At 42.2% G+C, this 23505-nt stretch overlaps 1 protein-coding gene across 1 annotated transcript in view; it reads left to right on the top strand.

Annotated features, from left to right (window-relative positions):
• The window catches only part of DCC (DCC netrin 1 receptor), a 550939-nt gene that overhangs the window by 209425 nt on the left and 318009 nt on the right, over positions 1-23505 (top strand). Inside the window, exons 6-7 of the mRNA XM_062018865.1 lie at positions 14380-14530; positions 14889-15025. Of these exons, the coding sequence (XP_061874849.1) occupies positions 14380-14530; positions 14889-15025 (288 nt within the window). The remainder of the gene's footprint in view (positions 1-14379; positions 14531-14888; positions 15026-23505) is intronic.

Raw genomic sequence — 23505 nt, forward strand, 5'->3', positions numbered from 1 at the left:
CCTGCCACGGGCATGGACACCTTCCACTAGCCCAGGTTGCTCTCAGCCCCATCCAAGCTGCCCTTGGACACTGCCAGGGATGGAGCAGCCACAGGCTCTCTGGTCAATTTGTCCCAGTGCCTCACCATGCTTACACAGAAGAACTTCTTCCTAATATCCAACCTAAATCTCTCTTTCCATTTGCAGTCATTTCCCTTTGTCCTGTCCCTCCAAGCTCTCTTAAAAAGTCCCCTTCCAGCTTTTTTTATTGGACTCTTTAGAGACTAGAGGCTGCTCTAAGGTGTCCCCAGAGCCTTCTCTTCTCCAGGCTGAACATCCCCAACTCCAGCCCTCAGATTATCTCTGTGGTCTTCTCTGAACTCACTCCAACAGCTCCATACCATCTTTATGTTGTCACCCCAGAGCTGGAGGCAGAACTTCAGGGGAGTCTGACCAGAGCAGAGCAGAGGGGGAGAATCCCCTCCCTTGACCTGCTGCCCACACTGCTTTGAATGCAGCTCGAGACACAGTTGGCTTTCTCAGCTGCGAGTCCCCATTTCCAGGTCATATGCAGTATTTCATCCACCAGCACCCCCAAGTCCTTCTCTGTAGGTGTTCTTTCTCAATCTACTAATGGCTCAGCCTGTATTTGTCCCAACTCACGTGCAGGATGTTGCACCTGGCAGTGTTGGACTTCATGAAGTTTGCAAGGGCCCTCCTCTCCAGCCTCTCCAGATCCTTCTGGATGGTGTCCCTTCCCTCCAGTGTGCTGACTATACCACACAGCGTTGGCAAACACCATGAGGATGCACTCAGTCTCACTGTCCATGTTGCCAGCAATGTTCTTAGACAGAACTTTGTTTCTTTTAGAAGCAGAGCAATGCTGGTGTTAGGCTTTTAAAGTGCAGCATAATCTTGTCGGACTTGACAGCTTTGCAGTTACCCCTGTCTCAGCTTGGTTTTGAATAGTCATGTTCATACAGGAAGCATCTCGTCTGGGAACATCCAACTGGGTGAATGTCTGTATGGGAAATGAAAAGGGTGGGATATACTGAGCTGTGTTGTTTGGTATGAGTTTGTTGTTTGATACGAGTTTTATAGTTAAACTTAGTCTTGAGGAAGGTCTGTTTAAGCTGAAGCATGCAATCTCTTGGAAGCCCATCCATCAGTTCCTCATGCAACACATTCAGCTTGTATCAAGGACAGAGATAACAAAGATTTCTTCTCATCTTTTATGCCCTGAGAGGATCCTTGTGTTGCTGTACCGTCCCTAACAGACACTAATTGTAACTCAGGTCTCTACCTTATTCTTCACCTCAGAGCTAATGCTTAACAGTGTTTATTCTGAGAGGAAAGCATGTTTCCAACAGATGTGGCCTACTTAAGATTAATACTGAACTTGTGAATTTATTTTGTGAAATCTAACCAATTTCATGTTTGTTCTCCAGTGCTTGTTTACTACAGGGGTGCCTTGCCCTTATTCTGATGGGTACATATAAAACCCAAGCAAATAACAACCAAAACAACCCAAACAAACAAAACCCCCAGCAAAACCAGCATCATCACTTATAAATGCACAAATTATGGGGGTGATGAATGATACCAGAGATGAGTCTTGTCTCCAGGTGTATCCAGATCATGGTGTAAGCTGAGCTTGTTTGCACCACATGTACTTTAATGCTGATTTACCAGCAAGGTAGCACACACAAGTGTGCAAAGCCTTTATTTGGAACTGAGGAGGCTTTAGAAAGGATTTCTGTGGATTGAATATCAACTGAATATGAGGTTCTGAGGGAGTAAATGCTGGTAAATTAACAACAGTTCAGGGAAGAATTATAGTGTTTACTATACATAGCCTGCCTTTTGGTAAACACAAGGGAAATTTCTTACTTTATCCAGGAGATCTTTCTAGACTTGTTGATAGTGTGCTCTGAAAGCACTTACTTGGGGAAAAAGGCTCTTTAATCTGCAGGTTTTTTATTAACTACGTGAAAAACTAATGACTAGAAACCTGAAGCTGTATTCTTGCAAGCAGGAAAAAACCCCAGGTTGATAGGTTAAAATCAGCAATAGCTATTAGAACTGTTGCTTACTTAGTGATTTTTCCATCAATGGGGTGTTAAATCAAGGCTGGATTTTTAGTCACTACTCCTTCTGAAACTGAAGGAGCAAACTCCTTGCTTGGTAAATATATCCTCCTAAGATATCGTGTTCACACATGCTGTTGTCTTCCAAGTGTGTTCATGGTAAGTTCCTAGTTAACAAAATACCCACGTAACAATTTTGACTGTCTGGGTTTTCCCTACTTCCAGCTGCCTGAATGAATAGCATTGCAGAGGTCACTTTATAAGCTAGCAATATTCTGGCCTTTAACAAAAGAAAAGGTTAAATTTAAAATGCTTATTAATAATCCTGAGGAACAAGCTATTTTACCTCTAGCCCCTAGTTAAATCTGATTAATGCTTAAATGATCTCTTACGTCGTGGATATAAGCATCAGTTTCCCATGTTACAGCTGCTTACTTGGCTGGAAATAGGAAAGAGGAGGCAGGCAAAGGTGTGTAGAGTCAGTGGTTCCTCAGCACAGAGCTGATCTCAAGATCAATGCAATCACAAGGACAATAGCTAATATCTACTAAAGAGCTGTTTGCTCAGCTCCCCGGCTAGTTGCCAGGCTAGGGGTTTTATTTATGAAATATGCATCGACGTTTCAGTGATTGCTCTAAATGGGATTGGTTTCAGTACTTACATCTGAGGCACAGATTGAGTTCAGAACAAGGGCCTTAAGAATATTATGCAATTTATTTCCGACTGTATTTGAAAGCACAGGTGGTTATCGGAAGGTTCCCGGTGTGTGATTAACTTGATGAAATTGAGCTAGCTTTGAGGATGCTGATATGAGGGCACCCGTAGGCTGGCTTCCAAATTTGGGGTGTACAGAGAATGATGTAATTCACTTTGAATTTAGCACAGGTTCTGCTCTCAAAATGCCATCCCCTGAGAATCCCAAACCCAAAGAGGGTTCTGGAGTGTTGGAACAGCCTTTGCGTACCTGCTTGGAAATTTGTTGTATGCCAAATAGTAGCACTAGACCTTTAATAGAGACTATTACATCATACTGCTAGTAATTGTAACTAATAATACCATGAGACAAAAACTGTTAGTGAGTATTAGTTACTATTATAGAAGCTAAACATCAGAGGTGATGAATACAACTGGAGATTGCATCCAACTTTGGCTTTTTATGAACTTGTAGCTGTTTTTAGGTTCACATTGCTTGTGGTGCTTTTATTGCACAAAATACATTGTTGGCTTGTTGGCTTCTCTGTTCATTAGCCCGATTTCATAGAATCACAGAATGGTAGGGATTGGAAGAGACCTTAAGAGATCATCTAGTCCAACCACCCTGCAGAAGCAGGGTCAGATCAGGTCACACAGGAATGTGTCCAGGCGAGTCTTGAAGCCCTCCAAGGAAGGAGCCTCCACACCCTCCCTGGGCAGCCTGGGCCAGGGCTCCCTCACTCAAACACTCAAACAATTTGTCCTGATGTTTCAATGGAACTGTTTGTGTTCCAGCTTCATCCCATCACCCCTTGTCCTGTTACTATCTACTATAGAAAAAGGGGATGTCCCAACCTCCTGACACCCACCCTTTAGATATTTATAAGTGTTAATAAGATCCCCCCTCAGTCTCCTCTGCTCCAGACTAAACAGCCCCAGTTCTCACAGCCTTTCCTCATATGAAAGATGTTCTATACCCTTGATCATCTTGCTGGCCCTGCACTGGCCTCTCTCCAGCACTTCCCTGTCCCTCTGGAGCTGAGGAGCCCAGAACTGGACACAGGACTCCAGATGAGGCCTCACCAGGGCAGAGCAGAGGGGGAGAAGAACCTCCCTTGACCTGCTGCTCACACTCTTCTTGATGCATCCCAGGCTGCCATTGGCTTCTTGCCCACGAGGGCACGTTGCTGGCTCATATTAGTTTATTATCAATCAGGACTCCCAGATCTCTCTGCAGAGCTGCTCTCCAGCAGGTCACCCCCAGCCTGTCCTGGAACATGGCATTGTTCCTTCCCAGATGCAGGACTCTGCATTTGTCTGGCAAAACACACACAACTGCCTCATCACCACTGTGTTTTCTGAAGTCATCTCTTAAACCAGAAAAGGATTCCCCTGTGCAAGCTTAAATTTAGCAGCCAGAGAGAATTAAGTGGAATGAATCAAATAACTATTAGGGAATTGCAAGTGTATTTTATATATCATAGAATCATAAAATGGTGTATATATGTATATAAAATATAATGTTCCTAAAACACACTAAAAGGAAAAGCAGATTTAATTGCAACCTTCTCCCTACTTCCACCACTTGGCTACAAAACAGTGAGAAATAAATTAAAAATTGGAGCAAATAATCTGATAGCAGTAATTATGAATTAAAAAGTTTGATTTGTGGAGAGTTAAAGGAATCAAAGACATGGAAGAGATCAAGAATTATTGAACTATGCTACAAACGTTTTTCAGATATAACTGAAATGATATTACTATGAAGGGATGGACGTGGTAGAATATGCTTCAATATTGGCAAGACAGAAAAGTAAAAGGATATTACAGACTTTTGAAAAGAGTGGTTGTACATATGACATTGATCATGGAAAGCTTTTTTCTTATATGTAAGTGGAACTATTTGTGTTCCGAATTCATCCTATCACCCCTTGTCCTGTTGCTAGCTACAACAGAGAAAAGTACTACCCCAACCTCCTGACCAGTTAAATATTTGTAAATGTTAATGAGCTCCCCCCTCAGTCTCCTCTTCTCCAGACGAAACAGCCCCAGGTCCCGCAGCCTTTCCTCACAAGGAAGATGCTCCAGTGCCCTGATCATCTTGCTGGCCCTGCACTGGCCTCTCTGCAGCAGTTCCCTGTCCCTCTGCAGCTGGGGAGCCCACAACTGGACACAGGACTCCAGATGAGGCCTCAGCAGATGTGGCAGAGCAGAGGGGGAGCAGAACCTCCCTGGCCCTGCTGCCCACACTCTGCTGGATGCCCCCAGGCTGCCGTTGGCTTCTTGCCCACGAGGCCACGTTGCTGCTTATGGTCAGTTTATTATCAGCCAGCACTGCCAGGTCTGTCTCTGCAGAGCTGCTCTCCAGCAGGTCACCCCCAGCCTGGCCTGGGGCAGGGGGTTGTTCCTCCCCAGCTGCAGGACTCTGCCCTTGCCCTTGTTGAACCTCAGCAGGTTCCTCAGTGCCCAGCTCTCAGCCTGCCCAGCTCTCACTGAATGGCAGCACAGCCTCTGGTGCATCAGCCAGTGCTCCCAGTTTGGTGCCAGCAGGGAACTTGATGAGGGTCCCTCTGTGCCCTCATCCAGGTTGTAGATGAAGATGTTGAACCAGACTGGCCCCAGAACCCATCCCTGTGGAACTCCACTGGCCTCCAACTCCATTCTGTGCCATTGATCAGCACCCTCTGGGCTCTGTCATTCAGCCAGTTTTTAGTGTCTACTTGATATGACAAGGTAGACGACATCCACAGCTCTCCCCTTCTCTAGGTTTGTATCATTGTAGTAGATTTCTGGCAGGTTTTTTGCTTAAGACATTAGAGCAATTTAAAATGAAAGTAGCATCTGTATGCTAGATCAGATTCCTGGCCATCAGGACTCCAAATAGAAATGCTTATTCAGCAGATTATTTTTTTAGTGGGAGCCTTCACTATGAGCCAGGATTCTATTGTTGATTTTATACATTCTGAGACCATATCTGGAATATTGTGTCCAGTTCTGGGCTCCTCAGTTTCAGAAGGACAGGGAGCTGAGGCAGTTGGAGCTCTTCAGCTTGGAGAAGGGGAGAATGAGGAGTGATCTCATTAATGTTTACAAATCCATAAAGGTTGGGTGTAAGGAGGATGGAGCCAGGCTCCATCTCAGTGATGGCCAGTGACAGGACAAGGGGCAATGGGGACAAGCTGGAACAGAAGAGGTTGCAAAGAAACACAGTGAAAAACTTTTTCCCTGTTGAGGTGAGGGAGCACTGGCAGGGGCTGCCCAGATGGGCTGTGGAGGCTCCTTCTCTGGAGACATTCAACCCCAGCTGGATGAGCTCCTGTGTGCCCTGCTCTAGGTGGTGCTGCTCTGGCAAGGGGTTGCACTGGATGAGCTTTCCAGGTCCCTTCCAGCCCTTCAGATTCTGTGATTATGTGATACCACAGAACACCAATACCACCATTGAAGGCCTGTATCACAGAGTTGGTGAGTGCTGGAGAATGTGGATAACTGCAGAGAACTTTAGGATTCAGAATTCAAAGAAAAGCCCAGATATTTTTAATGTCTTTGGTCTATTGGCTATAACACAGAGGCTTTCTTATTGCAAAGATCTTGGAGGCTCATCTTGATAAGTCACAGCCCAAGGGTGAAATAATGCTGTGAGAGGCTGGTGAGATCCTGTTATGGATAACCCCCGTGGTGACTTGGTCATGGCACAGGAGATATGTGACTTCCTTGCTGAAGTCAGTGTGGAGTAGTATGTCAGAAACATTGCAGGAGGTTTTTAGGAGACTTACAGAATGGCCATAGAAAAGACCTAAACGATTTTCTCATTTACCATTTAAAAGCTACTAATCCATTTATGTGGGCTATTTGTTCCTGAAAATTGACCATTTTAGTCTTTTGGTTGTGTTTTAAAATTATTTGTATTGTTTCAACCAAAAATTGAGTAGGGCTGGGATTAAAATCCCTCTCTTCTCCAGTTACATGCATAGGGCTGCATGAAAAATCTTATCTTAGGCTCTTCTCTGTGTTAGATTACCCTCAGAATCAAACCACTGCTCCTTAATTGCTGTGTCTTTGCATCTCAAGGACAACAGAGGTCTAAAATAACACTCGCCAAAGCTCTGCTGCTCAGCTGCAAGCAGGAGTTTAAATGTGTTGCTTCTTTCTTGCCTTAGCTCTATTCTCCATTTTCAGGACCAAAGTTAATGTAGTTGTGGGGCAGTTCCTCATTCTGTCTCAATTTTGCCCCTGAAACTTTAAAGGCTAGAGAAAAAGCTTCCTCTTTTTGTCTTGTAAATACAAACCAGCGATTCCCCTTCTCTATCCCTGCAGTAATAAATTTTATATTACTCTTTTAGCTAAGGATCTCAAAGAACAAGTCCAAGGGCTGTAAATATTTTTTGTCTTCATTATGGGTGAGGAAACTGAGTGTCTCACAAGAAATCATCATTAAAGCTGGAAATAGGACCCCTGATGTATAGTCTCACGTTCCAGCAGCGACTTGGCACAGTTTTCCTTGCTCTTTAGTTAATGTATTTTGAAGTTACTACAGTAAGAAGAATGTCTTCACACCCTGATGCGTGTTGGTGTTAATGTTAGAATCTTTGTGTCTCCTTATTACTTAGATGCTCTGGTTGTGTCACATCCCAGAGCTCTGTTGAGACAGGCTTGGGTTCTTTTGAGAGGGGAGGGCAAAAAAGCTGAAGCAGAAAAATGCTAGTGAAGGTGTTGAGAGGTGGAGGCACAAAATCCCAGTCTCGAAGTAGTGGCTGCATTCAGGTTATACATTTTAATGCATTCTGTATATTGAGAGATCGGTATCATTTTAATGACAGATTTCTCTAACGCTGTTCACACACAACCCTTGCTTTCTCATCAGGATTAAGTGTTCAGCCTCTAGGCATGATGGGGAGATCAGGTTGGGGAATTTTGCTGGCCTTTCTTCACTGACAGCAGAGAGCAAAATCGGGTTTTATTTGGTATAAATCTTTATCTCTTTTAATCGAATTTAGAAATGTGGCTATGAACACTTATAGTCTGTCACATCAGTGTCACATTAAAAGCATCTCAGTTCTGTAATTTGCAATATAACAACTGCTGCAATGAAAAATAAAATTGTCCTAGCAAAGTACAATATTATCCAAATACTCTTGGAAAAATTTTCATGGGGACGAGGTGATGGGAGTCTTCCATCAATTGGACATTTCCAAATGCAGTGTAGCACAAAGTCACTTAGCACAGGGAGATACCATACAGAAGGATACAACATGTTTTTATGAAAGCATTGCCTCCTTTTCAATGCAGAATGCAGCTAAAATACTGCAGTAGCATTTTTCCTCTTGAGTGCTGAGAAGCTGCATCTGTATTGCTGAATCCGAGTGAATCGCTTGCAACTTCATTTTCCTTGAGAGACAGAAATAAATGTTGTTGTCTTAGAATCATAGAATGGTTTCAGCTGGCAGAGACCTTTCAGCTCATGGAGTGCAGCCTTTATCCCAGCCCTGTCTACCACCAGCCCATTTCCCTCAGGGCAACACCCACCCAGCTCTGAAACCCCTCCAGGGACGAAGACTCCAGCACCTCCCTGAGAAGCCCATTCCAATGCCTGACAACCCTTTCAACCTTCTAATATCCAAGCAGAACCTCCCCTGGTGCAACTTGAGGCCATGTTCTATTGCTTGTTACTAGAGTGAACAGACTGACTCCAGCCTCGCTACAGCCTCCTTTCAGGTCTTGAGTTTCACTTACTTGAGACCAATTTGACATGACAGTCAAATACATCCTCAACTCTTACCAATGCATACTGACATTAATCTGAGAGGTTTTTTGAGAGAGTGATCGTTGACTGCCTATGAAGCATGCTGGTAAGTTGTGATAGAAGCTATGCCTTTGACAAACAAATGACAAAAGAATTCAGGATGTTTCTCTGCTGCAGAATACCTATGTGTCTCAAGCAACACCACAAAATACCTGAGTTACTCTGCTAATCATCTGTAAGAGATAAAATGAGCTATTGCAGCCTTGGGCAGGTGTATGTGTATATTTTTTTGCAGATAGTGTGGTATTCTCAGATATCAGTGTAGTGGGGGCTGTTGAAATCACGTACACATTCACAGATCCTATTTGTGGTTTTGAATTTCAGCTCTGTGTCATGGGTTTAATGAGCGTGGAAAAGATGTGTATAGCTGTACCTCATTACTGCACATTGTGTGCTCGAGGAAAACGCTAAATATGAAACCAGAGGTTGTACTCTGCTCACTTTGTAAGTGATTTCAAGTACATCTGTTCGTCTCTAAACATTAATGTATAGAAGTCTGTTGAAATAAAATTAGCACGTCACCAGTGTGATCGGTGCTCTGCAGGCTGGGATGTTAGCATGGCCCTGGCTTTAGCTAGGTCAGCACCAGGCTCTGAGTTCTGTGTGTTGTGAGAGCAGACAGGAATGGGACCTACAGCCTGTAGGTGGGAGCAACCTGCTCCACGCAGCCCCAGTCAGAGAATCATTGACCTTAGAAAAGATCTTTAAGATTGAGTGTGACTGTTGACCCAGCACTATCGTGTCCACTGCCAAACCATGTCCCTCAGTGCTACAGCTATGTGACTTTTAAGTCTCTCCAGGGATGGTGACTTGAAAAGAGAATGCTAAAGATGACCAAGAGGTGACCTGTCACGTTCCCATGGATGGGGCATTGCAGCTTGAGGCCACAGGTAACACGTTGGTGCATAACAGATTAACTCATGGCTGAAATGAAGTTAATGCCTCCAGCGGAGCCAGAGCTTCATGCAAATTTCTTTTCTGCTAAAGCTAGTCCATAGTTGGTTGATTATGTGGGCTTGATTATGGTGTACAAGTACCTTGTCAGGGAGAATACACAGAGTGCTCTTTAATCAAGTGGAGGAGGGCTTGACAAGACCTTGGCTATCTTTATAATCAAGACTGGCCGCCTTCATGAGGAAAGCACTTTATTCAAACACGCTTTTTGAGCTCAGGATGGTTGTGATTCTGGGGACTGTCTATATAAGGAAGAGGATTTAATGCCCCTTTAGTCTTAAACCTCCTCACTCATTTTTACCTTTCTCTGTAATGAAAAAATCTTAATATGCTGGGCTGATCTTTTTTCTTTCTCAACTGGAAAAAAACTGATTGCACTGGTGCAACCATGAGAGGTTTTATCAGTCAGGCCTGAATCAGATACCAAAATGACTGCCTGGGCACTAAATGTGCACTGCTTCCTTAAGCTCTCAGAAAGGCCCCAGTTCCTCACAAGATCTATTGTCACCGATGCTTGTTTTTGTAGAGTTTTTATCAGAACACGTTTACTGTTTTTTCCTTTTTTAGAGCTGATTTATTGTTTCCTTTGACAAGCATAAGTGAGTGGAGATGGTAACACTTTTAGTATAACACTCTGAATCTTACTGAGATCTGGATTATGCTGGGACAAGAACTGGCTGAATGGCAGAGCCCACAGGAAGGTGATCAATTCTACTGCAGAATTTAGCAGCCTGTGGTCCAAAAGGCTTCTTGACCAGTGAATCACAGAATGGTAGGAGATTGGAAGGGACTTGTAGAGATCATCTAGTCTAATCCCATTGCTAAAGCAGGTTCCACTCAATCAGGGGGCACAGGAATGTGTCCAGGCAGGTTTGGAAACCTCTTTAGAAGGAGTCTCCACACTCTCCCTGGGCAGCCTGAGCCAGGGTTCCCTCACCCTCACAGTAAAGCAGGTTTTCCTTATGTTTAAGTGGAACTTTTTGTGTTCTGGCTTTTGTCCATTACCCTTTGTGCTGTCACTTGAGACAAGAGAAAAAAATCAATTTGTGTTAAGGAGATCCTCCCTCATCCTTCTCTTCTCCAGGCCAGTTTCTTCCAGGTCTTGTAGTCTTCCCTTGTCAGAAAGGTGTTCCAGTCTCCCCAGCATCTTTTTAGCCCTACTCCGGCCTCTCTCCAGAAAATCCCTGTCTCTCTTGAGCTGGGAAGCCCAGGACTGGACACAGTAGTACTCCAGATGAAGCCTCACATGTCCAACACCATCCCATTGTACAAGGCAGGTCTCAGCTCTTTGAGAGTAAATCATGGATTTGTCTTTTAGAGACTCCTTGGTTTCTTGTAAGGTTGTGGTTAAGTGTAGCTTCGGGAAACACTGCTTTTCATGCCTAGTTGCCAAGCTTTGATTTAGAGCACCTCTGTTTTTCAGAAGGTGATACAAAGCCAGAGGCTGCAGTAGAGCCCCTTTAATAGTCTGTGATTCCGTGTCAGCTCACTTTACTACCATTTCATATCATGAAAGCAGAGATTTTTTGCTTCTTGATGCTTAAACAAAACACATAATTTATTCTCTCCAGACTCCTTTGGTGGTAAAACTGAGGTCAGCCTTCACCAGGCAGACATGGAGCCAGCAGCACTTGTGGTTTCTGCCCTGTGATCAGTGTGGTCAGTGTGGCTCAGGTCAGTGGCTGCCTGCCACCACAGATACCCCAGGACACAGCTGCCACCTCCCAGGAGGATCAACCCTTGCTGGGGACTTGCCTGAATAATGTGCAAGTTCTGATCTTCCTGGACTTGAAACCACAACTCTCTCTCTCCTCTTATTTTCTGAAAAGGGTATTTGCTTTTATTTTTGCTTTCTGACACAGGTGTTTTGTTCAACTCTCTGTGGCTTTAAGCTACGCTCTCTATTCAACTGGAAATCAAGCATCAAAATGTTCCTTCACAACTGACACGGTTGGTTTCCATCTGCCTGTGAGCTGCATTTCCAGAAGAAAGAAAGATCTAGAAAGGATGCCACCTTTTCAGCAAGCAACTACACCATTAGGGAGTTCAGAAAAGTTCAAAAACAAGCTTAGACTTCTGTTTGTGAGTCGATGGAGCAAAACGTGGAAACCCTAGAATCCCAGAATGGGTTGAGTTGGAAGGGACTTGTAAAGCTCATTTGGTTTCAACCCTCTGCCATGGGCAGGAACACTTTCCACTAGCCCAGGTTGCTCCAAGCCCTGTCCAGAGCCTGGCCTTGAGCAATTCCAGGGATGGGACACACTCCCAGGAGATGGTGAGGAGCAGGTAGTAGCAGTGCTACGGCAGAGCATGGGACTCTCTTCTCCAGCCTATGGGGCATTTCTCTGCAGAGTAAGTGAGCAGCATTGCTGTGTTACTTGCAGAATTGGCTGAGGGAGGCAAAAGGAACTGCCCTAAATGCAAATAAATGATGGGAAAGGGAGTTAAGGATGAGGCAAAAAGATGACTATGAAACATCTGCTTTTATCCCCACTAAAGCTTATGTAACAGAAGGGTAGTAGTGGTATTTTCTCATGTTGGAATTGTATGCAGCTACTTACTAAGTTCAAAACTGATTAGAAGTAAGCCAGTTTTAGAATAAAGAACTTTTAACAATTTTAGTTAGAGATCCAAAAATAATAGTAGTGGTAAAAATCCTTTCCCACCTTTCAGTCCATCCTCTGTCATCTACCACTGTTGACTTTACAGATTGAGTACCAATTTGGTGTTGGGCAGTGACTTTCCCCTTCCAGTGTTCAGCAGTTTCTCAGGTTGATACCCTCCTCGTTTACCCTTGCCTTGGTCTAGCTGTCCATCTGCGAACCTTAATGCCAACAGTATTGCATTCGTTGGGTTGTTCAATCAATTATGTCCCTCGGGAACATGCATAATTTTGCCAGGGTAATCAGTTTGGTTGAAGTATAATGTTGCTTTAGTCTATTACACCTCTTTTTTTTTAATTAACATCTATTTTTTTATTTAAATCTATTTTAATATTGAACTGATATCCACATTGTTGACAGGGTTGTCGGGAAAATATTGTTTTCACTGTAGGAGTTAAGAAAAGAGTGATGTCTCATTGTTTCTAGTCTCCAATACAACAGGAGTGTGTTTCATGTCACAGAACAGCAATATACACCAAAGTACTTTTGCATGCTTGAGGATTCTGCAGCTTTGTCTAATATCCAGCCTATAGCATCTCTGGAATTCCGTTTATTCAGATGTATTTGAAGAACCCTCTCAGCCAAATGTATTCTGCTAAAACCTATGGTTTCAATTAGCAATTATCCCCTTTTTATAACTTAAAGTTTAATCCTCAGTGATGTGATTTTCTCACCTGTATTTTTATTGTTACTGCTGCTCACATCTTCCATTGTTATTCTAATCAGACAATGTCTTTGCGGTTTCAGCACCAAGTGCTTTGAAAGGAAAGAGATGCTCCTGTATGTTAAGATCTGGATGCTGTTTGGAGGTTTTTTGACTGCTTTCTGTTTTTACATGTCCGTTTTTATCTTTGGACAACTCACTTTAAAAAAAAAAATCAAAGCAAGCCAACCAAACTAAACAGAAAAGCTTCTTTTTCTGCTAGTTAGCTACCATTGTTTTGCATTCATTAAGGTATATATGTTGTATTTGTGCTCACTGCCAGAGATACCATGTGATTCCTAGGCCACAGGCATCTCTGTGAATCAGCCAAGATGTCTTCACAGATTGAAGCTGTTGTGTGTGATAACTTCTTCAGTTGCACTGTCTGGAGGGCTGGAATTTACACGTCCATCTGGTTGCAGTGAGAAGTTGAAACACGCTGTTGTAAATCCATTACAAATGCATTACAAATGCAGCTAGTTACAGTTTCTTTCTTCTTGTTTGGGAGAACCAGCTAATTACTTGGAGATGATCCTGCAAGATCTCGCAGTTGTTAATTTGGTGGGAATATTCATTCATATTGTGTAATGTTTTACATTTGTGTCAGGAAACAAGGACTAATGTTTAATGGCAGTGGCCCAGCACGTTTGTTTCAACATCTGTGATAAGAAAATGAAGTCGTTTTCGAAACAAGGAACAGACTCACCAAAAAGCAAACAAACACAACTGATGTGCTTAGCGTATGGCATTGTTTGGCAGGATCTCAGGCACAGGAGGTGGGATCTGTAGGATTTCTAGGTTGTCCTAAAGATCTATGTCCTAAAGATCTACCTTGTCCTAAAGCAGACTGCCTGAACTTGACCAACTTGGCTGGAAGTGGGTGTCTAAGGCAGTCTGAGACAGCCTCCAGCTCATACTGTGGCGTGTTGTTTGGTCAGGCAAAGGAGATTTTGGGGCACTAATCTTTCTACTTTCTACTTTCAATGGAGATGTTTCAAGCAATTTCATTCTTCATTTCCCATGTCTTTCTAACTGGAAGCTTTCCTTGTCTTCTCTCACCTGCTATATTTATGAACTTGCCTCTTGCAACTCTAGAATGATGTTGCTAACCCACTCCTGCTCTTAAGCTTACGCATACCTGTCTTTTCTGGCTGTGACTATGCCTTTCCCTGTGTCTTTCCAAGATCCAACTTCAATCCCAGGCTATAAACAGCCCTTTTTCTGTTCCCCAAAAGTGAGTATTTTTCTGCTTTCAAACTGCTCCTTTGGGTGCATCCTGTGAGCAGCTCTAGGATTGCCATTTGATACACTTTTTTATCTGTCAATGCTATGATTTTCTGTTTTTCCCCATCAGTAGTAATCTGTGAAAGCTGTGGCCTCTTGAGTCTGTTATTGATCAGCCGTTTTATATCCCCTTTTTCCAACCAAAAGGATACTGTTTTGGTTTTTGGTTTGGTTGGGGTTTTTTATGGTTTATAACTATCTCTTTTGCTCTCGTAGATACAGGTTTGCACAGGCAGCAGTTTTTTCTGCAACGACCGTCAAATGTGGTGGCCACGGAAGGGAAGGATGCTGTTCTGGAGTGCTGTGTTTCTGGGTATCCCCCTCCCACCTTCACGTGGCTGCGAGGAGATGAAGTGCTCCCTGTCAGGTAGCTCAATCCCTTTTGGGTTACGAGTCTAAAACTAGGTTTCCTTGAGCAGAGAACAAGCAAAATGCTAAGTAATGTTTTAAATTAAGGTGGATTTGGAGGCTGTGAGATTTTCCTCCTAAATAATAATGAGACAGGATGACTCTTACCTGCTGCTATAACTCACCTCTGCACCAAATCCGAGGATGGAATTTGATCATAAATGTTACCTGGCTGGTATTTAAAATGGAAGTGTAAAGCTTTGCTGTTAATAACAGCAAAAATCCCAGCTGAGAATTACCGGCAAGCTTAACTAACTGTGTGTACTTTTGTAGGCAGAAATAGTACCTTAACACTTTGTGGATGTGTTATGTTTCAGGTCCAAAAAGTACTCGTTACTGGCTGGCAGTAACCTACTCATATCAAACGTGACTGATGATGATTCTGGAACATACACGTGTGTAGTCACCTACAAAAATGAGAACAGCAGTGCCTCTGCAGAGCTCTCAGTGATGGGTGAGTACGTCAACTACACACACTTTGCTTCTCAAAGAAGACTTTTAGTTACTCGCTTTTCCAGAATGACTTAATTCCCAGAAATCCAAGGAACTTCAAGCTGTACAGGTTCCACCCCTGCTTTGATCAGGAGTTTGCACACATAGGGAAACACAAGTTCTTTGACAATAAATCTTTGAATGCCTCCTCCATGACCTTGCTGTTGCACAGCATCTTAAGGTATCAGGTGCTAGTTGCTACCACCTTCTGGTCCTTTCCCTTTAGTTCTCCTTCCTGATCTCTTATTTTCAGCATTACGATCGATGTCCTTGTTCTGCACAATGTCAAGCACAGTTGAAAATCAGGTTTGTATCTGCTTCAGCTTTTTTTTTTTTTTTTGCCATGAATGGTCAATATGGTGAGATGAAAAAAAATCAATATATTTAGTATCTTCTCACCAAATTAACAAGAGCTCAAGCAAATTCACAGAAGTCCTCTCCCAGCAGCGATACGCTGACGGTTCCCACTGTTAAATCCAATGAAGGTGCCCTCCTGACAGACAGAACCTGCTTTCCCCACACTCCTTCCTGGAGGCAAATATTAATTCAAAATATACTCAAAATGTATTTAAATCTAATAGCTGCCTTTTTTTCTTTTGGCTTTATTTAAACCGTGGAACAATAGCAGAGCACATTAGTGTTATTCAGTCAGATCTAACGAGCGCCATACTTAATACTTAGTCAAACAATAACATGTTTCAATGTGCTGTTCATTTTGCATTCTGACTTTAAAGCTTCTGCGTGAAAAATGCTTTCATTAGTGAATAGAGGCTTAATTTGGATTATAGGATATTCAGTGCTTGTATAACAATATCCTTTTATCAAGCTGTAATAAAATATAATAATTACTGTTGATGGAGGGTTCAGTTCTACTCCTTTAGATACATTAATGTAATACATTGTTTTACTGGATAAAAATAAAAATGTGGCTCTTTAATTATGGAAGTTCAATTATTGTGGAATTGTTTTCACTGTAAAGAATCAAAGACTGAAAGGGCAGGTAAGTTGTTGGAAGGTGTACTCTTTTATTTTTGCCCTGCTGAAATACATTGATTTCAAATCTAGCATGCAGCAGGTGACTAATTGTTGCTGGGGAAGTAGAAATAAATTAAGCTGACGTTTCTCCCCAACAACAGATTGTGATCTCTGTTGGTGAGAGCAACCATGGCTGGAGGATCGTTGCACAGATTACTGGGCAGATCACTTCTGACCACGCAGTTCCCATGAAAATTAAGGAGGCTTTTGTAGATAAGTCTTTTATGTACCTTTTGAAATATTTATTCCCTTCTGCATTCAGTCTGTAATAGATCCAGATTTGGCTTCATTATGCCTTCTGCTGTAAGTGTGTCATGTAGAAATTAAAGGTACATAAATTTTCGTGCATGTTGAGAGGTAGGTGATGGCAATATGACTGTAAGGATTAATGTAAGGTGATGAAAATCTCCAAGAGAAGATGATAGAATGCCAAGAGTGCTAAGAATGAAACTAGACCAACACAAAAATGCAAGATGCTGTAATTGCTGACTCTCTTCTGTCTCAAGAGGAAACCAAAACTTCATTGGGCAGTGTGATTGTTTTCACTCTGTTGGTAGGTCAAAGGTTTCATTGGTAAAGTTTCTGTTCACACATGGAATTCACAAATATGAAAACAAAATGAGGGGGGAAAAAAAAGTAGCTGTAACTTAGGCACAATATTGATGTACCTTTGCTCACTTTGATAAGAAGATCAGTCCTGACAGACTTAATGGAAAATGAAACACCATGTTCATCTATGTTTGTATTAATAACTGAAAATGTTCAAAGGATTCAAGAGAAATTACGTGACTAAACTTGAGAGATGATGACAGCAATCCCCTGATGCCTGTCTTTCCAGAGGAAGGTACCAGAGCTACTAATTTGCTCAAGATCTGTTTATTCGTTGAGTCCATCCTTACCAGTAGGAAACTCAAAAACCACTGAAGTTTCTCATGAAATCATTCTATTTCTTAAACAGAAAGATTCATTTACAGTTTTATTTTCTTTGTTGGCTTGATACAAACGCAGATATTTCTATGTGTTTCCTTAGAGTTAATATGCTTGTTTGTTTAACAAACCATAAATTACCCACCAGTACCTTGTTGCAAGACTTGCATTTTGTAATATTGATGTAATCCTTTAATTGCTAATGTACCTGCAGTGTGAAAAGGGATAAATGAGACATTTGCAGTCAGAGTGCAAAGAATTTAGCAGTCCAATAATGATCTCCTCTGAAGTCTGAGCAGACAACATCAGATCAAAGTTAGTTACATCACATGGTTGAGAGATGCTTTTGATCTTTTAAATAATGAGCCTGTTTGCAAGAAACAGTGTTTCAATTCCTATTAGTTCTTTTAAAGAGCTAAAAATAACTCAGTGTTGTACATAAGCTTAACATTGCAAGAGGTGAATGTGTTTGCAAGAAGAGACAATGTATTCTGCCAGGTTTTACTTTCGTGTTGTGGCCTTTTAGCCACATTCTCCCCACATTCTCCCTGTGTGATTAAAATTAAAGGATCCAGTATAGATTAACTTGTTACTGTACAAACCCTGTGCACTCTTGATAGCTTTAGAGAGCTCAGTGTTTAAGCAGATGTTTGAAGATGATTAAACGTGTTAACGGGTGTCAACTACAGTTGTTTTCTAAGTATTTTCTAGCTGTCAGAAGCGTAGGTTGGGTTTGTTCCCTTCTTGGCTTCTGAGAGGTCTTTCATATAGCTTCTCTGTTTCATGTTTTGTTAAGTGAGATTGAAAGTCGTCCATGTTTTAGCAAACAAAGTTCCTTACTCAAAGTCCTGGAATGTTCTGAAAGTGACATAAATCTGTGCACTTACTTATGGGATCTTGTTTGTATTGCAGCCTGGTTTAGCAGGAGGATAAAAGCCCAGGCTTTCAAGTCCTGAGAGGGAAGTAGTTCCATAAACACAGTTTTCTGTAGGTAAAGATTGCTGAATTGGTAATTTGCTGATACACTGTCATACACCATTTCTTCTTCCTGCTTAGTGTTTGGATTGTCCCTTAATGGTATCAAACTTCAGACTAGTTATTTTGATACAATAGGTGAAGAGCATCTTGTCTTCTGAAAGCTGAGAGTTTTGTCAGCTCTCCTTTGCCATAATAATGCAAATGTTCAGAATTGAGCTATCAATGCCTTTGAATCAGGCAGCTGTTTTTAAGTGGATCGAGATTGAGGTGATATGTCCTTTTTCTTCCCATAAAGTACTCCTTAAGGAGGGACAGAGAAGGGAACGTTTATTCCAGTTGGGTGAGAAATACTAGTTTGAGAGACTTTTAGGTCTCTGCCTAAAGGAAGAGATAATAGCAGCAAAAAAGCTCCTGGATCTGAAAGACAGTGTTTGAAGAAAAGCACTGCTGCCAGCTTTCACCAAGGATGTGAGTGTATAAACTACAAACAACTTGACTGCAATTTAGAAGTGTTCTTTCAATGCAAATGCATTTTACTAGGGAGTTTTTAGTATGAAGTGGTTTTAGCACCAGTTTTGTTTAGTGTTGCAGAGGAAAAGCTATATAAAATAAGGACATGCGAGACAAGTAGCTTATGAAATCACCTGGGTCTTCTTGACAAGATTGAAGGATTATAAATGCTGTTCTTCTTGGTCAAATCAGTTTTATTTCCGATTCTGTTGCATAAATTTCTGTAGCAAAGTCAGAGATCAAGGTCATGGAAATACAATAAAGCAGGCACGGAACATGTGACATGTGAATCACTTAGGTAGAGAGTAGTATTAAGAAGGAAGCTTGCATCACCATAACATTGTTTAGATGCAATATCAAGATTTGTATTTTTCACCAGAAGGGCTGTCCAGCCCTGCCCCAGGCTGCCCAGGGCAGTGGTGCAGTCCCTGTCCCTGGAGGGATCCCAAAGCTGTGGAGCTGTGGGGCTGAGGGACGTGGGTTAGTGGTGCTGTGGCAGTGCTGGGGGGAACAGTTGGATTCCATGAGCTTAAAGGACTTTTCCAACCTGAACGATTCTGTGATTCTATGGTTTAACACAGCAATAAAAGCATCTCAAACAAGTAGCCTTCTAATGTAGCCCTTGAGTGCTGCTTAAGCTGATCTCACCCAAATGCGCCAGTCCTGAAATACTTACAAAAGCAGTTGTAGCTTGTTACAATTCAAGCCCAGTTGATGTTACCCTTTTGGTATACACTCATTGAACAATAGTTTCCAAAATACAGACGATTGTCTGCTATTACAAGCATGCAGAGAAGCCGGGAGACTGTAAATGGGTAGATGTTGCAGCAGCTCTGCAGAAGCTGGTGAGACCAAGAGAATCTGAGTAAACTCAAAGATGTGTTTCTCTGTATTCTGTAAGTTCATTCTGCTCATCGTTTGCTGTCTTGTTCAAGAAACCAAGCACAGAGTAAACTATTTGACTATCCTCTGCTCTGGGTTTATAGTTCTTTATGAATAGAGTATTTGTGTGTATGAGCTGGTAGGATAAAGCAGAACAGCAACCCAGAGTAAAAATCATGATAGACAAAGTAATGTAAATCCCAGTCTCTCCCCAAGGCAAAGACTATCTCTCTCACACTCATTTGCCCGAAAAGTTCTGTGTAAAGGGAAAGTTCAGTACCATCCATGGTATTTCTTGCAGGTCTAACATGGCAACATGGGTTTTCCATCCCTATGTCTCCCCTCTCAAGTCAAGCAGACAGAAAGTGTCCTATGTGATGTTCTTGCTTTCCCAGGAGGCTGCTGCAGCAGAGATAGGCAGTTCTCACTGAGATGAGAGAAAATCCATGCAATTGTCATCTGAAAATACGAGTCAAATATTTAAGTTAGGCTTTGGGAAGCATCTTCTTAGTGTATTGATGTGGGACAGATGGCCCAAACTCTGTGAAAGTGCTGGGTTTACCTGATGAAGTCTAACCAGGCTTTCAAAGATGTAGGTACTGGACTAGATTAGATGGATCGATAACTCTTTCAGTGTTCACTCCCCTTTATTTAGAGAATTTTAAAAATGTATTGCCTAATCAATACTGTTCAATGGCTTCACAGAAGCCAGTTATATTTTCCTTCCTGGAAAAATACATTTGGAGAGTATCTAAAATGATTTTTGTGCAACTGAAGCTGAAGCGTTTCCCTTTGAAATCAATTGCCTGCCATTGCATGGCATGGTCACATGGTGCTAAATGCAAGTAGCTACAGTAAAAGAACATTATGAGGGTACTCTGTAGCTGATCTCAAAACACTAGCTGCTCCTTTCAAGGATTTTTGTTATACTTAAGAAATTAGACAGTATGAGCAGATCTGTGTAACTCTTGTGACAGACATGATGAATACTTGGCAATAATGGGGGTCTGTGCTGGCATAAACAGCAAGCTGCAAAGCACCACATAGTGCCACAGGTTTTCCATGGCAAAGCTGTTGGAGCCCTGACAGGTTTTTTACTGCATGTTCCTCTGATTCTCTTGATCTCGGATTTGTTTTGCCTTCTGGAGGGTTGCAATTGAAGAGAGGAAAAACATAAGAGCAGCAACAGTTTCAAAGGATGGTGGAGGGAAAGGGGCTGTCCTTGATGAGGCTGATGTGTGAAGAGTATTTTATTAATAGGACACTTGAAGATGGGGTAGGAGACAGCATGTGCATAGCTAAATGCCTGTCTCTTCTGCAGCCATACCGAGTCAGTGCAAATATTGGAATCAGCAGCTTTGCAGAAATTTTTGGAGGTTTCCATTTACAAGCCAACATGCTTGACATTCTGATGGCTTTCTTTAAAAAATCTGTGTCTTAAACTGCATAAAGCAGCTCAGCCAAGTGTTCCAAGCAGCATGTCTGGCTTATCCAGCACCCTCAATAAGTCAAGAAACTCATGTCATGATTCAGTGCCCTTGAGACAGACAGAACATTTGAGTAGGTGCAAGTGCTAGTGAAGGTAAAGCAAACGACACTATTAAGTTTTTCTCTTTTAAACACTCTGATATTAATTTGTGTAGCACTGAGACCAGCAGACTTGTAGACTGGTTCAAGATTTGACATTGTTTTATTGGGAAGGTGCATATCGAACACCAAAGAAGACAGGATTTCCACACTCTCTTCTGTGTTTTTACGTAGACAGAAGATGTGTTTCTATATGTGTGCGTGTGTATTTTTGTGTATGAGCTTCATTGTTGATTTAATCTTTTATGGGAAGAAGCAGTCACCTCTATATAATAACATAACAGTATCATATAGTAAAATAAGCAGTTTACAAAGTTTCCCCCAGCTTACTGCTGCTGTTGATTCTGGCTGGTACTGTCAGGCTGGACTGGAATTTCCAAATACATTTGGGTTGGGCTTTTCTTTCAGTTCTGTTTGGTGACTGATTTTGCTTTCAGAGCAGCTGAAGAGTTTACTCTGAGTGATTTTCTCTTAATGGAGTCTGCGAATAATGAGGTGAATGCCTACTAGCAGGTAAAAGGAAGCACATCCTGGTAATGAGGTGTGATTGAAGGACAGTCGGCTAATTTTTATTGCCATGGATGGAATGGAAGTTGAGTGCCTAATTCAGACCGTTCTGGAAATGTAATTCCTGTCAATGCATCACGAGTATCAAATACTTATTCAGCACCTGACACTTGTAAAAAGCACTTGAGTGAAACTCCAATGTTGCCATTTTCTGATAATGGTGTTTAAATTCAATCCTGTTAAAAATAAATATACCTAACAAGCCCTGTGATACCAATGCTCACTTGGCTGATCATAGGAAAACTGCACTGTCTGGGTATGATCTACAGGTTTATGTTTAAAGGAGAAATATTCATGCAGAGTTCTCTTTGAATCCACAGGAGAATTAATGTTGGGAAGTCAGCTGCACCAGATCTACGTATAGTCTGACTTTTTAAACTTTCTGTTTCATGAATCAGCCCGCAATAGTTACAGATACTCTTGCAGCTTGTTAGAGAAGCCTTCCAAAGCTGATTTCCACCTGAGGGCTGTGGAAGGATTCGTGCTATGCACAGTCCTGGTAGTGCAGCCTGAACATAAGGAAAAACTCCTCTGGTGTTGAAGCGAGGGAGCCCTGGCCCAGGCTGCCCAGGGAGGGTGTGGAGGCTCCTTCTCAGGTTTCCAACCGCACCTGGACACGTTCCTGTGCCCCCTGAGTCAGGGGAACCTGCTTTAGCAGGGGGTGGGACTGGAACAGCTCTGCAGGGCCCTTCCAACCCTCATCGTTCGGGGATTCTGTGACCAAGGGAGATGTTCTCCATCCTAACAAATGATGGCACAGTTTGCTGCCTCATCTACCTATTTCAGCTGTCCCTGGGTTTTCTGGTTTGGCTCTAGGCTTGGTAGGGTTTTGCACACCTTTCTTAAGATTGTTCCTTCATTACAGACATGGATATTACATGAGATTTGAAGGAGTGCCTGAAGAATTTTGGGAGCCAATTCTGACCCTAAGTAATACTGAGAAGTTGTCCTTTGGAGACAGAAATGTTTGTATTTGTTCTGTTTGCTTGATTCTTGGGTTGTTTTTTTAAATGTTACCTTGAGTAAACATGCAAGGGAGCCACGAATTGTGTGTGAAAAGTTATTCAGTGGAAAGTGTTCAGAGTGAAAATGTGGTTAAGCTATTGTGGGTCAGCTTGAGCTTCACTGAGGTTTGGGCAATGAAATGCCTGTTTGAGACTCCCCTTTGTAGGACCAATACACTTTTTGGAAGTGTTAACACCAAACATAGACTCACAGAATGGTGGGGGTTGGAAGGAACCTTTAGAGATCATCCAGTCCAACCCCTCTGCTGAAGCAGGTTCACCTAGATCAGGTCACACAGGAACATCTTGTACAGAAGCCTTTTTGAACAGTGTCGATACCTAAAGCTCAAAGTGAATGTGGCTCTTGAGCCTTAGAGGTAGTAGGAAAAGCTTTGCTTCAGTGATAGGACTGAGCCATGTGTGGTACCTGTAGTGTCTGTTTCACCACCTTTTAATGCATATTGGTGCCAAAACACATATTTTCTTTGTAAATTCTGTTTTTCAAGAGCACTAAGCTTTCTGCGTTGTAACTGTGTGACTGCTGCTTAACACTAGCTACAGCACTTTTGTTATTTACATTTAAATGTGCATTAAGTCTCTTCTGAGCCCTTAAACAGGATAAGACAAAACACAACGAAACCCAGAAGTGTGTTTTCTTTCACTCCACGTTTCCTCAGTGGCAGCATCCGCTTGTAGCGTTCAGCTGCTCTGTGAACATCTAACAGCAACGCTAGGAATCTCTTATGATATGGGGTTATAATTACTGCCTTGGCACGGTTTTGCACTGTGCTGTTTCCAATAAGGAGAGCATGTTGTGTACTTTCAAAGAAAAAAAAAAAAAAGCCATAAATTGAAAATGACAAATAAAGAAAATGCAAATTAAATGAGTTTCCCCATATTGCTGGCCGGATTTGAGGAATAAAAACAACAGATGTCTATAGATTTTAAACAG

The sequence above is a fragment of the Colius striatus genome, chromosome Z (assembly GCF_028858725.1).
Source record: "Colius striatus isolate bColStr4 chromosome Z, bColStr4.1.hap1, whole genome shotgun sequence".
NCBI lineage: Eukaryota > Metazoa > Chordata > Aves > Coliiformes > Coliidae > Colius > Colius striatus.